Source organism: Triticum aestivum, chromosome 4D (genome assembly GCF_018294505.1).
Source record: "Triticum aestivum cultivar Chinese Spring chromosome 4D, IWGSC CS RefSeq v2.1, whole genome shotgun sequence".
Classification (NCBI taxonomy): domain Eukaryota; kingdom Viridiplantae; phylum Streptophyta; class Magnoliopsida; order Poales; family Poaceae; genus Triticum; species Triticum aestivum.
The window spans coordinates 323,747,316-323,761,930 of NC_057805.1; the positions used below are offsets into that span (position 1 = coordinate 323,747,316).

At 46.1% G+C, this 14,615-nt stretch overlaps 2 protein-coding genes across 3 annotated transcripts; one reads left to right on the plus strand and one right to left on the minus strand.

Moving 5' to 3' along the window:
* The first annotated feature begins 9,119 nt into the window (after window positions 1-9,119).
* Window positions 9,120-10,643, plus strand: LOC123097686 (probable glycosyltransferase 4). The gene has a single exon (XM_044519497.1). The coding sequence runs from the start codon at window positions 9,120-9,122 to the stop codon at window positions 10,461-10,463; it is 1,344 nt and encodes a 447-aa protein (XP_044375432.1). The 3' UTR covers window positions 10,464-10,643.
* A 61-nt stretch (window positions 10,644-10,704) lies between these two features.
* LOC123097685 (peptide chain release factor PrfB2, chloroplastic) lies at window positions 10,705-14,546 on the minus strand. 2 transcript variants are annotated; one of them, XR_006447403.1, is made up of 8 exons: window positions 14,116-14,546; window positions 13,354-13,566; window positions 13,121-13,222; window positions 12,820-12,957; window positions 12,291-12,595; window positions 11,840-11,993; window positions 11,175-11,436; window positions 10,705-10,878 (listed from the first exon to the last, which is right to left on the minus strand). XR_006447403.1 is itself a non-coding variant. In XM_044519496.1 (7 exons), exons 1-7 carry the CDS (start codon window positions 14,464-14,466, stop codon window positions 11,302-11,304), a joined length of 1,398 nt encoding a protein of 465 aa, XP_044375431.1. In that variant the 5' UTR covers window positions 14,467-14,546; the 3' UTR covers window positions 11,025-11,301. The 2 variants fall into 2 exon arrangements, 1 of the variants encoding a protein (XP_044375431.1); XM_044519496.1 differs by lacking the exon at window positions 10,705-10,878 and having other exon boundaries at window positions 11,025-11,436.
* Window positions 14,547-14,615: the final 69 nt, after the last annotated feature.

The following is a 14,615-nucleotide window of genomic DNA, read 5'->3' on the forward strand; positions in this document are numbered from 1 at the left end:
AGAGGTCAGTATAATGATCAAGCATAAGGTATGAATGGTTCAAATATATCCTTACCCAGGTACAGTTTTGAAAACCAGGATTTGTGTCCCTGATGACTCGCCAGAGGAAAAATGAGAAGTCCCCTGATAGTTTGAATCAGACGGGTTAAGAGGTTGTCGGAAATGACTTGCCTTGGGATAAAGTATATCAGAAAGGTGAAGGACCTCTGGGCGACGTTTGTGAACCGGCGTGTTTGGTAAGCCGGAAGAAGTGACCTGCCCACCACTATGCCGGGTGACCCGACGAGCTTTGTGTTGTTGTTTCTTCAAAAGAAAGTTGGGATCCAAGTGAGCTAGAGGGTGAGAAAAGCTTACTTTCCGGCTTGCTTGTCGGGTTTTCTGTGTTGGCAGAGGTTCTGAGCCGGAAGGAAGAGTAATTACCTCTGTGTCACCTGCACGGCTGGCCTCTGCGTCGTCCTGATAACAATCATTGTCAATGAGATGTATAAAAAAGGAGCCAAGAGAGTCAAGTTTCTACATCTGACTCATTATTCTCGTTATCATCAGCGGACTCAGTAGTCTTCTTGGTAGACTTCTTGGTGGCCTTGGTTTTGACACGAGCCGGGTTTGCCGGTTTATCCTACGTTCTCCTCTTCCAAAATGGATCGTCAGCCTGTTAAGATTGAAAAGATCATAAGTAGGCATCAAAATATGGATTAGCAGAAGATGTGCAATTCTTACAGCTGGCGGCTTGTTGAAAGTACAGAAAGGACTAAGTCCGGTTTTGCTGCACCCCTTCACAGGTTCATTCAGCAGTTTCTTGGTGGCTTCAGTGATTTCCGCATCAGACAGTTGAATGTTACAATGGCGCTGAGGATCTTTTACGTCACCAGTATATTCGCACATTAAGCCGGGGCGGCGGCTTAATGGCAAGATAATCCAAGATAGCCAGCACCGGAAAAGGTCGACGCTAGTTAAGCCATTGGCCATAAAGGCTCTGAGCTTTGAAAAGGTTGGTGCGTATTTGGCCCGTTCCCTTGCATTGAGCCGTTGGGGGAGTGGATGTGTGTTGCTAAGTCGGTGTTCACGATAACCCGGCAGAGGATTCTCACCGGCTGGAGATGTATCTTGACAATAGAACCAAGTTTGGTTCCAGTCTTTGGGGTGACTATGCAGCTTGGCACGGGGAAAGCTGACTTCTTTCCTCTTTTGAATTGAGACTCCACCAAGTTCTTGGCATGGCCCATCGACAAACTCTGTTTGGCGGTTTAAGTAATAGAACTCCCTGAATAAGTCAACCGTGGGCTCTTCTTGGAGATAAGCTTCATAGAATACTTGGAAGTTGCAGATGTTGGACACGGAGTTGGGTCCGATGTCTTGAGGGTGCAGTTGGAAGAAATGAAGCACATCACGGAAAAACTTTGAGCGGGGGGGGGGGGGGGGGGGCTGAATCCTTGGCCCAAGTGGTCAGCAAAAACAATTCCTTCATCTTTTGGTTGAGGAGGAATTTCTCCATCAGGAGCTCTCCAATGGATGATCTCTTTTTTGGCTAAAGCGCTAGTGGCGAGAAAGTTGTTCAGGTCTTCTTCGGTAACCCGGGATTTGACCCAATTGCAAGACGTGTATGTCTTAGCCATTTTCTCAGTGATCTGAAAGAAAGGTTATGCCGGTTCAAGATTACATGGTTAAGCCGGCTTATGGTTAAAAGGAAAACAATAATGAAGCATAGGTGTTAAGCCGACGATTGGCATTACAAAGTTACAAGGAACTATTGGCGGCTTAAAAGGGGACTAATGACACCTGGAGGGTTACTATTAATGAGTTAAGCCGCCCATACAGATATTAAAAGTACATATCTGAGGATGGAAAAATCGCTAAGTTGTGAGAAAAACAGGTTTCACAGATTGATGCTATGATTTCGGATCTACGGCACTTCAGTTAATGGAAAAATATTTAGGTCTAAATATCAGTACTCGAGCAGTTCATGGGTTCAGATCGGTTTTCTTATGCAAAGGAGGTGTTTTAAATAGTAAAGGGGATGCTACAACTACCACGGCATAGGAGGAGTACCAAGTTCGAATCAAAACCGCAAACTGCAGTGGAAAGCGAGGATGAACTCTGACGAACTCGTCGAAGCCCTAACGGATCTATGAGAAGAGGGAGAGGGGGAACTAACCAGGGCTTTTGGACAGCGGAGGTGCGCAGACGAAATCTGGTCAGAACAGGTCGATGCAGCGGCCGTTGTTCGAGCAGAGGTGAAGGTCGACGGCGGCGGCATAGCTTGAGTGCTAGGGCGTCGCGAGGTGGAAGACAGAGACGAAGAGGCAAGGGGGGAAAGTGAAAGGGACCCCCAGCCCTATTTATAAGGCAAAGGGATAAGTGACATGTGCGGGAGTCAAGGAGGCCAAGAAATGGATATGATGGTGCAGATGCCATGATTTTTGAAGATTCATTAAAAGAGAAGATTTATTAAGATTTGAGATTTGTGCAATATTAATGACAGGTGACGTCACGACGGGTTACCATGATCCTAGAAGATGACGTCACGGCGAGTTACAAGGTTTCGCAAGAATAATGAGGAAGAATTTTTTTCTAAGTGTTGAAGGTTGATATGAACAAGTTCAAATCAACCTGGGGCCTAATGTTGGGGATATAACTATTGGGGTTAACCCGCCCAGGAGGGGCCGGGTTAAGCCCCTGGCGGTTCATCAAGACAAAGCCCATGAAGATGCTTAAGACGGTAGTTCATTGCGCAGACTCATCGAGGGCCTGAAGCCCAAAGGCGACTTAAGGTCCAAACAAGTGTAAACCGCCGTATATGTATTACTTGTATTATAAGGCATGTATAGTTAGTCACTGAGACGGACACGTTGTTTATGAGCCGGCCGGGACTCCTTGAGCCACCGGGCGTCAATCTGTGTATATAAAGGGACGACTCGACGGCGATTTAGGGCAAGAAACAAGAGATCAAAAGCTAGGTCAAGCGTATTCGCTCCCTGGTAATCGAGACATAAGCAATACCACCTCAAACTGGATTAGGCCTTTACCTTCACCGCAAGGGGCCGAACCAGTATAAATTCTCTATGTCCTTTGTCCCGTTTAACCCCTTTAAGCTAACCTAGTTGCGATGGCTCCACGACAAAGTCCTCACACTAGGACATCTGACATGACAATTCAACGACACTTTCGCTTAGCAATCTTCAAGAGTATGAAGATGCACTCCCTCTCTCTCTCATTGCTAGTATCTCCTAGATTGATCTTGGTGACACGTAGGAATTTTTTTGAATTATTACTACGTTCCCCAACAGATACACCCTATATGAGATTTTTTAATAATTAAATAAAAAGTCAAAATAGTTCAAAAGTATTTTTAGAATAAACTCGACTTACTTTTGCACTAGTATATAAATTTTCATGAACAAAAAACCAACATTGACTTCAGAGCAAAAAAACAAAATTTATTGCTATTATAGGTCACTATTCACACTACTTTGGCCAAAAATTGTCTTTTTTAAAAAGAAGTCAAAGGCTGGTTTTCTTTTTGTGGAATTTTTTTGACAAGCACAATGGAAGGTCAAGTTTATTTCAAAAATATTTTCAGATTTTTTGACTTTTCTTTGAATTACTAAATTATTTTTCCATATAGGGTGTAGATACACCCATAGACCAAAAGTTCCCCTCCCAACATGTACTCCTTATGTTCGTTCTTATTTAGTTCGTGTATTAGCTTTGGTCAAAATCAAGCTTTGCAAACTTTTATTGTTTTTTTCTCTCGCAAAAAAAACTTTTGTTTTTTTAAGATGTACACCTGCAGACATACATTACTTGTATTCATAATAGTAACGGTACATAGATGATACACATACAGGCAACAAAAACCAAGAAGAATACAAGCGGTTGTACTGCTGCATACCGCCCTCGCCGCAACTATCAAGCACCCACGACCTTCGTTGTCGCCAGAGAAGAAGAGCACGAGAAACTGGTCCACATCTTGACGTTGAAGAAAGCCAGGAGGCATTAACGACCCCGGAAGGCTGGATCTAGCCCGATAAAGAACATTGGCCGGAGGAGCCCTCCGAGCCTCTTCAACGCCGGATCCGGGGCCAACACCAACCTGCCCATCAACAGGCGGCCGGATCCTCCACCGTCTTCCGCATATCCGCAACAGTCATCACCATCGTACTCCAAGAATAGCTTGGACTCCACGAGCCTCTTGCCGGCGTCAGCAACACCTCCGACGAGCAGGAGCACGGGCTGGAAGACCATTATTCCTATGAGCACCATCTGACATCAGCCCCACCTTGACGCCGATGGAGGGAACTCGAAAACCTAGAAACCTAGGACTAAAACACACACCCGAACAGGAAACTGGGGCTCTCCTCCCCTCGTGATGCCAAGAAAGCAATCAGAGAGGAAGGAGAGCAGCGGAATCACCGCCGGGCGCCCCGGAACCGCCACCGCTTACTTTCCGTTCGCGAGCGGAAAACAACGTACGAAGCGTCCTCCTAGTTTTCAACTTAGCTTTGACAAAGTTTATAAACAAAAATATTAACATATGCAATAACAAACCAATACCATCAGATTCATTGTTGAATATACTTTCACATCATATACATTTATTATGGTTAATGTATATATTGTTTTCTATAAACTTGGTCAAATTATATTAGTTTGACATCAGTCAAATCTAATATGCAGAGTAAATAAAAACGAAGGGAGTACGAGCCTAAGCTCATCTTATTTTAGAATTCCTGATTGTGACTTGATTAGAAATAGTTCGCAAACATAGCTGGTAATTACTCATATCGACTTGTGCCGTGTACAAATCTCCATCTTATTTTCTTTCGCACAAACATAAAAATAGTAGTCTTTTGTTCTCAACAATAAAATAATATATTTTATAATTACAAAAAATACCTGAAATATATGTACGCAGATAATATCTCTGGTCATATCGGAAGCAGACATGTCCATATCATACCTCAAAGAAAGATAAAAAATAAAAATAAGAGGAACAAGTTTCTTTCTAAGGACCAAATAGTTGTGACTAAAAAAACTAACTTCTATTCTTAGGACACATTTTTTTCGCGCCTAGTCATGGTTTTTCATCAGTAAAGAAAAACATATAAATGGACGAAGACTTCGGCTCATTTCTGCCTCTTTTCGGCCCACCATAGAACGAAGACGGCTCTTCGACCTGCCAATGGACGAAGACCTCTTCTTCGGTCAACACGAGAATGAAGAGTCCCTCTTCGTCCAACAGGAGGCTGACGGTGTGATAGAAATGAAAAATCTTAATTAGGGTATACATTTTGGAAATTTGTTAAAAAAACTTTTATTATATTTTTAACATGATCTAGTTTCGAAGAACTCGACATGAGAAATCCAACAGCGAAAATGGTTTATGATTTGGGAAGATTTTAAGCGACAAAACATTTTAAAGAAGCGAAACAACGAAAAAGGGCAAATTTCTCAAGTTGCGATAAGTGACGCATATGTAGTACGCTACTTGTCACCATCAAAGAAGATAAGAGTGACCTTTGTAAAGTGTATTCCTTAATTAGTGATTTTTAAGAAAGAAAGAAAATTATATAGAAACCCGACACGAAGCAACGTGAACCTAACTAACGAGCGGGTTGCCCGAGCCATAAAAGGAGCAATGTGACCGACGCGTTGACAGATCCTTTATGCCGACTGCGGGCGGCAAATAGGGGTAGCTTCGCACCCAGCGCCTGTAGATGGGCCGGCCCAGTTCGTGGCAGTGCACGCTACAGGTTTGTTTGTTGTTTCGTTTATTTATTTATTTTTATTGCTTTATTTAGTTTTGTTTATTTTTTTGGTTTTGTTAGGATTTTTTCTTCTGGTTTCTATTTGACTACTTATTTCCGGTTTTCTTTTCTTTTTCTTCTCGATTTCTTTTTCTGTTATAATACCTGGCTAGCAATTTTTTAATACACTGTGAACAGTTCGTTAATACACTATGAACATTTGTTTGTTTTGATTTGTCAACACACGCTAAACAATACGTTAACATACAATGAAACTTTTAAAAATTCATGGTGAATAAGTCTTCATGGTCTTTGCTTTTTAAGGAAATGTGCACCGTATACTAACAAAAATAATAATGTGTGTTTACAAAAGAAAATCAATAAGTATTTAAAATAAGTTCACTTTATATTATAAAAAAGGTCAAGGTGTACTAGAAAAATGTTCATCATATATTAGTAAGTGTTCACCATATAATACAAAAAGTCCATCGTATATTAAGAAATATTCAATGTTTATTAAAAAGTGTTCAATGTGTATTTAAAACATATTCAACATATATTCAAATAATGTTCATGTGTATTATATGAACATTTATTGTACAAAAAGGTATAAAAATGAAAAGGTGTAAAAATAAAAGAACAGGAAGAAAATAAATAATAAACAGGGCTGATAAAAAAAGGAAGGTATAGTACACGAATCATACAATAACCACATTCACTAGGAATATGTACTTCTTTTTACACAGAACAGACACAAGCGCTCATATATATGCACATACAATCATCCCTATGAACGCACATACGTACACCCTACCTTTATGAGCACCTCAGACAGACTTACCAATTTATCGTAGGCGCTTTGTAGTCGACCAGAACGTCTTCTCCCACTGAATGCATATCACCGAAAATCTTAAAATGAATTAAATAAATTCAGAAAAATACGAGCATCAGGACTTGAATCCTGGCGGATTCGGGATATCACTGTACTCCTAACGATCCAACCACAAATTGGTTTGTAATGTTCATTCATACTAGTTCCAAGAAAAGATGTTCGTTCAGGCATAGCTCAAAAAAAGATGTTTGTACGTAGGTCAACTGTTCACGATCGAGCTGGAGCTATCAGCATGATCACTTCATTTGGGAGACAATATATTACGGATAAAATAAGTGCCATTGGCACACAATTTCGGACAAATTAATTAGCATGCACGCCACATGGAACAAGCTAGCCACACTGCCCCTATGTGCTGGACAAATGGCGACACATGAGGCAAAAGAAAGCTTAAACTAGGACTTGCACATCAAAACCATGACACACCATCAAAATGGAGAAACAAAATGACAAACATGTTAGAGATATACTCTTTCCGTCCGGAAATATTTATCGTGGAAATGGATACAAATGGATGTATCTAGAACTAAAATACATCTAGATATATCCATTCCTCGGAGAAGTATTTCTGGACGGAGGGAGTATTTGGGTTACTTATATTTAGTAATCTAGAATTTGTAATCTTTCTCCTACCTTATCTGCAGAAGAGGCTTCTTGCCTTCCAAGTCTTGTACTCAATATATACTCGCCCTCGAGACTCAATAATACATCCATCATATTCCGCAACAATCTCTCTCTCCCTTCTAACATGGTATCAGCCTCCCTTGGCATGGGAACGCTGTCCGCACCAGTCTTCTCGCGCTGTCGGGTTCCTCGCCTACTTCGAACATCGCCGCCGCACTACTAACCTAGCCGCTACCGCTGCCGTCAGGCCGCCGCCGCCGCTCTTCTTCGGCCGCTGCCGCCGCTACCTCCATAGCCGCCACCGCTGCCCGTCCACCCCCTTCATCTTCGTCCAGCACCAGCCCGTCGCCGTCATCTACCCCGACCACCGTTGGTGACATCGGCCCCGCGCCGATGGACGCCACAATCATCGTCGAGTTCTTCTCTGCTGGCCCCTCTGACTTCTCCGACATGGCGTACAGCTCATTCAGGTCCCTCGTCTACCCATGCCCGGTGCTGGCAACACGATGCGTGCCTTCGTGCACGACGTGTCCTCAGGCTTGGCAAACTCGGCGCGATGCTTTGTCAACACCGTCTACCTCCCGGTGCACCCCTACCTCGACACCACTGCGCCCATGACTAACTCGGCGCCTCCTTGCGTCCGCGCCTACACGGCGACTCCCTCGACACCGGCTACCCGACTCGACATTGATCACAGCGTTCTTCGCACGGCTACCTCAACCACGGATACACCACCCTACGCTCTCGGCTACCTCGACATCGGCACAAAGGGCTATCATCCGCTTGAGCAACTCGTCGGCTTCCTCTACAGTCAACGTGTCCGTGGCGCGACACCGTCCACGACGCTCCCGCTACGACTGCGGGAGGATGTCAGCCCGTCGGCTGCTATTCTCTCCGGTCTGACCGTTTGCGACGTTACTGTTGTGTGCGACGCTACCGCTACGACTGCCGGGGATGTTAGAGATATATTTGGGTTACTTGTATTTGGTAGTCTAGGATTTGTAATCCTTCTCCTACCTTATCTTCAGGAGAGGCTTCTTACCCTCCAAATCTTGTACTCAATATATACTCGCCCTCGAGGCTTAATAATACATCCATCATATTCCGCAACAATCCCTCTCTCCCTTCCAACAAAACAATCTCGCAAAATGTGGTTGATCTAGGAAAATCCAATAATAATGAGAAGACTAAAAATTCAAAACAATCAATGATTGCTTCCTACCAAGACAAAGTCCAAGCGATGATCCGGATGACAAATCACCTTCTTTCAGTACAAAGGCTTGAAGGACAACACATGTTCGTTGTTGTTGGCTAATCCGAGCTGTGAAGGTTATGTTGGGACATTCTCCTCGTGTGGATTGTCACGAGATATGAACAGAGACCTAGTTAGGCAGCCCATATGTGCACCCTTTTTGTCCACAGCTAGCAATCGCATCCATAATTCCATATACAAACATCCATGGTGAAACCGCTACAGTGAAAACTAGCTAGGATTGCAACGACAGCATTTGCCGTCAACGCGGAAAATATGGGTTATTACCATTGCTCAAGCGGCGCATCTTGTGCAATTAGGAAATGGATTAACTTGTTTTGGTTGGGTGCGCCATTCGGGCACATGCACCTACCACTTTTACATGTGCACAACTACTTGCAATGAGCAGGAGTGCAGGAGCATATTCTTCTATGGCAGGCATTCACAAAGACTCCAACACCAGCCGGCGCCGGCCGCCGTCGCAAAAACAACGGAACCTCCAAACCCGACGCGTCATCGCCTCTCTGATTTAACCAGGAGTGGTGCAGCGTCATAGTCATGCATAGAGTAGTCGAGCGCGTAGGGTGCAGCCGCTAGCGCATGCATGCCTCTTCCGTCCTCGGCGATGGCGGAGGAGCACGCCGGCGGCCAGCATGACCAGCAAGTGTCGGCCGAGAGGCGAGCACGGCAGAAGCTGCTGTTCGCCGTCCCGATCATCCCGATCGTCATGTTCATCGTCGCGCCGTGCGCGCTCTTCTTGTTCACGGCCGACCTGGCGCTCCCACGCATCCGCATCGAGTACGCCCGCCGCGACGGCGACCGGGACGCTCCGGCCAGTGCGCTAGCGACGGCGGTGGCGGCTGTTCCCAGCGAGGAGCAACAGCAGCTCCCGCCGCTGCGCCAGCTGACCGACCGGCCCTACTCGCTCGGCCCGAACGTGTCCGACTACGACGCCCGCAGAGCGGCTTGGCTCGCGGCGCACCCTCGGTTCCCGGCCTTGGTCGCGCCGGGGCGGCCTCGGGTGCTCGTGGTCACCGGCTCGTCGCCGCGCCGGTGCAAGGACCCGGAGGGCGACCACGTGCTCCTCCGGGCATTCAAGAACAAGGCGGACTACTGCCGCGTCCACGGCTTCGACATCTTCTACAGCAACGCGGTGCTGGACGCCGAGATGAACGGGTTCTGGACGAAGCTGCCGCTGCTGCGCGCGCTGATGGTGGCGCACCCGGAGGTGGAGCTCCTCTGGTGGGTGGACTCGGACGTGGTGTTCACGGACATGCTGTTCGAGCCGCCGTGGGGCAAGTACGCGCGGCACAACCTGCTGCTCCACGGCTGGGACGACGTGGTGTACGGCGCCAAGAACTGGCTAGGCACCAACGCCGGCAGCTTCGTGATCCGCAACTGCCAGTGGTCGCTGGACCTCCTGGACGCGTGGGCGCGCATGGGGCCGCGCGGCCCGGTGCGCGACAGGTACGGGAAGGTCTTCGCGGAGGCGCTGTCCAACCGGGGGGCCTACGAGGCCGACGACCAGTCGGCGCTGGTGTACCTGTTGGTGACGGAGCGCGGCAGGTGGGGCGGCAAGGTGTTCCTGGAGAGCTCCTACCTCCTGCACGGGTTCTGGGAGGGGATCGTGGACCGGTACGAGGAGATGCGGAGCAAGGGGCGGCCGGGGCTCGGCGACAACCGGTGGCCGCTCGTGACGCACTTCGTCGGGTGCAAGCCGTGCGGGGAGCAGAGCGCGAGCTACGGGGCCGTGCGGTGCCGTCAGGGCATGGAGCGCGCGCTCAACTTCGCCGACGACCAGATACTCGGCCTCTACGGGTTCCAGCACGAGTCGCTCAACACCACGGCCGTGCGGCGCGTCAGGAACGACACCGGGCGGCCGCTGGACGCCGACGACGAGCAGATCGGCCGCCTCCTGCACCCAGAGTTCAGGGCCGCCAAGCCCTAGTGTCTAATGATCAACTCGATCCTTGGATTGGTTTGGATATGAACGTGAAGAGATCAGAACATGCAACACGTCCTACTTTACAGACAAGATTTTGTCTAAGACTATGTAAGATGTAGCTGTAGCCACCGCCACCATTGTGAAATGTAAGTCATGTTAGTAGCATTCAAATGGATGCTGCTGTGCTCACTCGTACGCATGCTTCATTCTTCACCTCCAGCGAGAGCAACAGAAAGCTTGCAGCTTATTTCAGACGGCAATGCAAAAAAGGAAAAGCTACATTGGTAAGCAGAGTGGCAGGATGAATACTGGAACTACTGATACTATGAAGTACAGTACAAGAAAATACTGTATATGGTCGCCTCCATGCATCTGAACATGAGCAAAAAAAAATGGCACCTTATCCCAGACACCGAACCTGACAAATCAAATTTTGTTTCAAGTCAGATCACTAGCAGCACCTCCTTGCAATTGTAACACAATATTTGCAGGGGAATGACTCATGTAGAACTGGAATAAAGACTGTTCGATCACCCTTCGCAACAGCAATATAAAATGAAAATATAGGCCAACAATCAATCATAGTTTCATTATATTGCCTCTCTAATCAACCACATTTCCGCTACATTACCTACCCTAACTACCAGGATATAGACTAAAACATTCGTACTAGGAAACTAGCTCTGATTTTTGCGTTTGACAATTATTCCGCACCTTTCGCCACTCAAGATGTCCGTTGTATTTGTCAGTGTAGTAAAGAAAATAATAGCCCCTCTTACTGTCAGTTGGGCACTGTCACAGTCTGCTGGTGCTAACAATACATGATAAACATGGTTTGTGTTCAGACACTTTCATCAGCTTTATTCAATGATAATGACAAAAAGCTCAGTATGAAATCGTCCAGGTCGCCTTCCAGGACTGAATCGGGATCAGACACTTCATAGTTTGTCCGGAGATCTTTCACCATACGGTATGGCTACAAAAAAGGAAAACATATGAGTTTGATCTGAAGAACAATGATAAAAATATGCCACAAGCTTACGATTTTACATTCAGGAACATCTATCTACACTCTATGCTAACTCGTTTCACTATTTTAATAGCCAAACGCTATGATATTTTTCGCATTTTTTTCTATTTACTATAAAGCTTCATGGCAGAAAATTGAAGTAAAACACATACTGAGCAATGTAGCTGCATGGCAAAGTTTGTACGGTGCAGCTTCTTTCTTGATTCTCAATCAACAGCATGTGATGACGCAAACAATGTAAAAGGGCTGATGAATGCAGAGGAGTAGATAATGCAAGCTAAAGTTCTAAGTTTATCCTTGCCAAAGAAGTTAACCTAATCTTATTAATCTCAAAAGATGGAAGCCTCACCTGTAGCACATACGATCTTATTTGGTTTCCCCAGCTTATTTCAGAGAGTGATTGTGTGTGCTCTGCATTCATCTGCGCTTGACGGGTAATCTCAAGCTGGTCCAACCTAGATTGAAGCACCGCCATTGCTGATGCCCTATTCATATGTTGTGACCTGCATTTTTCTTAAACAAGTCAGTACACATATGTTCTACTCAAGCAAAGGATTCAGGAAGTCCCTATTGATTACCAGTTAAGAGATACTCCCTCCGTCCCGAATTACTTGTCGCAGAAATGAATAAAAATGGATGTATCTAGAACTAAAATACGTCTAGATACATCCATTTCTACAACAAGTAATTCCCGACAGAGGGAGCATATGATAACAGTGCTGGTTATATTCAACAGATTTATAAATATATTTTTCTTGAGCTATGATTAAATATTTGAATTCTAAATGCATCAAAACTACCTTTCATTTTGACAAGTTGCCGTTGTACCAGTTGGGATGTGCACAATTCTAACAGCACTTTCTGTGGTGTTGGCATGCTGGCCGCCAGGTCCACCAGAACGGAAGCGTTCAATCCGAAGATCTGATTCGTTTATCTGGTATCGGCTAGAGGCCTCACCAAGAATAGGTATTACAGCAACAGCAGCAAAGGAAGTGTGCCGCCGCTTTCCACTGTCAAATGGAGAAATCCGCACTAATCTGTGAACTCCTATTTCAGATTTGGCATATCCAAATGCATACTCACCATCAACTTTGATAGTAGCCCTCTGGAATAGCAGGTATTCGGTATAAGATCAACAGTTTGCTAAAATCGTCCTCAAATGAAAAGTTAAGAGATTGTAAAAATAAATGAGAGCTTAATGTGCACATGGCTTGATTTCACATTCGTTTTCATCTCTAGAAATGGATAAAACTGGCACTAATTATGCATTAAGTGGTGAACTGACTGGATTGAGTGATGGGAAGCAATGAAAAAATAAAACAAGCAAACCTTGATTCCTGCTAGTTCACCAGGAATTTCTTCTATTACAGTGACTCTGTATCCTCGTCGCTGAGCCCATGATCTGTACATGTTCATAACCATGGCAGCCCAATCCATGCTCTCAACACCTCCGGCTCCTGCTTGGACCTGGTTATGGGATCATGCAAGGAATGCCACAAATAACATCACTATGAAGCTTAAAAGAAACATTACTGTTCCAATTTTTCGGGCTAATGTACAGTCTACAGAGTTATAGAGTGAGCACTGCACTAAGAAATAGGAATTGCTTAAGATAATGTGAAGAACATACCTCAATGAAGCAAGGGTAAACGTCATTATCTCCAGAAAGCAATGCATTGAGTTCTTTCTCCTTTGCATCTCTTCTCATATCGGCCAATGCTCTCATGGATTCCTGCACAGGACAGTTAACCGGGCTATAAAATAAGCAGCTAGCTTGCACCATGAAGGGTTCCAGCAAAGATCCATGTAAGTGTGTTTGGAGCTCAATACAATGTAATTATGTAAAAGAAGCAATGTATTCACCGTCTCGAGTTCATTGTCACCCTCTTCACGTGCAAGCCTCAACATGTCGATGTGCTCCATCAATTGTTGCTCAAATTGGTTCACTGACTTAATCTTGCCCATGAGCTCGCCTTGTTCACGACTAACATTCCCAGCAAAAACTGGATCCTCCCAAAGGTCTGGCTTCTCCAATACCACAGCCAACTGCTTCGACCTCTCCAGTAACCATTTCCACTGCGAAATTAAAACCCAATTCAAGAAGTTTACAGCGGTAAGTCCACACAAACACATTCCAACACCTATCCACCGCCACTCTGCCTGGAACTATGCAAAAATGTGCTTGAACAGAGATCGCTGCACAAGCACACACACATACGCGTGCACCTGAGAACGAACGGCAGAGGCCGGGTGTTGCTCATAATGCTTTGTATCCACTTGATGCTACATTTTTGAGTTAATAAAATCGCCCTTTATCCAAAAAATCCACCGCCACTCTACCAGCAACTATGCAAAAATGTGTAAGTCCACATAAACATATTCCAACACCTGATCCTGCGCCACTCTGCCTGGAACTATGCAAAAATGTGCGTGAACAGAGATCGCTGCACAAGCCCACACACATACGCGTGCACCTGAGAACGAACGGTAGGTGTTTGTCGATATGCCCGAGAGAAACAAGCACATCAGATGCACATCCCAGCCCTAGAAATCAATAACACTCGACGCCCTGATCGATTTCGAGTACGAAAGACAGAGAGCAACAAGTATCGTACAAGATTGGACCTTGAGACGCTTCTTAATAAGCCTGATGGACTGCGCGACGGCGGCGGCGTGGCTGCGCCAGTCGCTCTCGGCGTCGGCGAGGATCGTCCAGCCCTTGTCGGCAATAGAGTCCACAGTCAGGCCGTCAACCGTCCTCGGCGCCTCCACCACCGGCGCCGGCGAAGAGAACCACCGAGTCGGCTCGAGGAGGGGGCGTGATCCGACGGTGGCACGAAGGCCGTGAGTGGGTCCCAGAAGGGAGGACATGGCAGCTCCATGTGTGGGGAGGTGGTGGGTAGGATTCGGCGTCCTGGAGCGGAGGTGGGAGAGGAGGGCCGCGGCCGTTGATCTGGTTATGAGGCGGGAAGCCATTCCCGTCTACTCCGACGCTGGCTGCGGGGGAAGGGCTCGACAGGAGCTCGTATGTCTTGTGTTGCTTGGATGAACCGGAATACGGAAGGCGTTTTCGCTGTGCAGAAGGCGCCTCTCGATGGAAAATGTGTTTTAGCAAAGGAAAAATT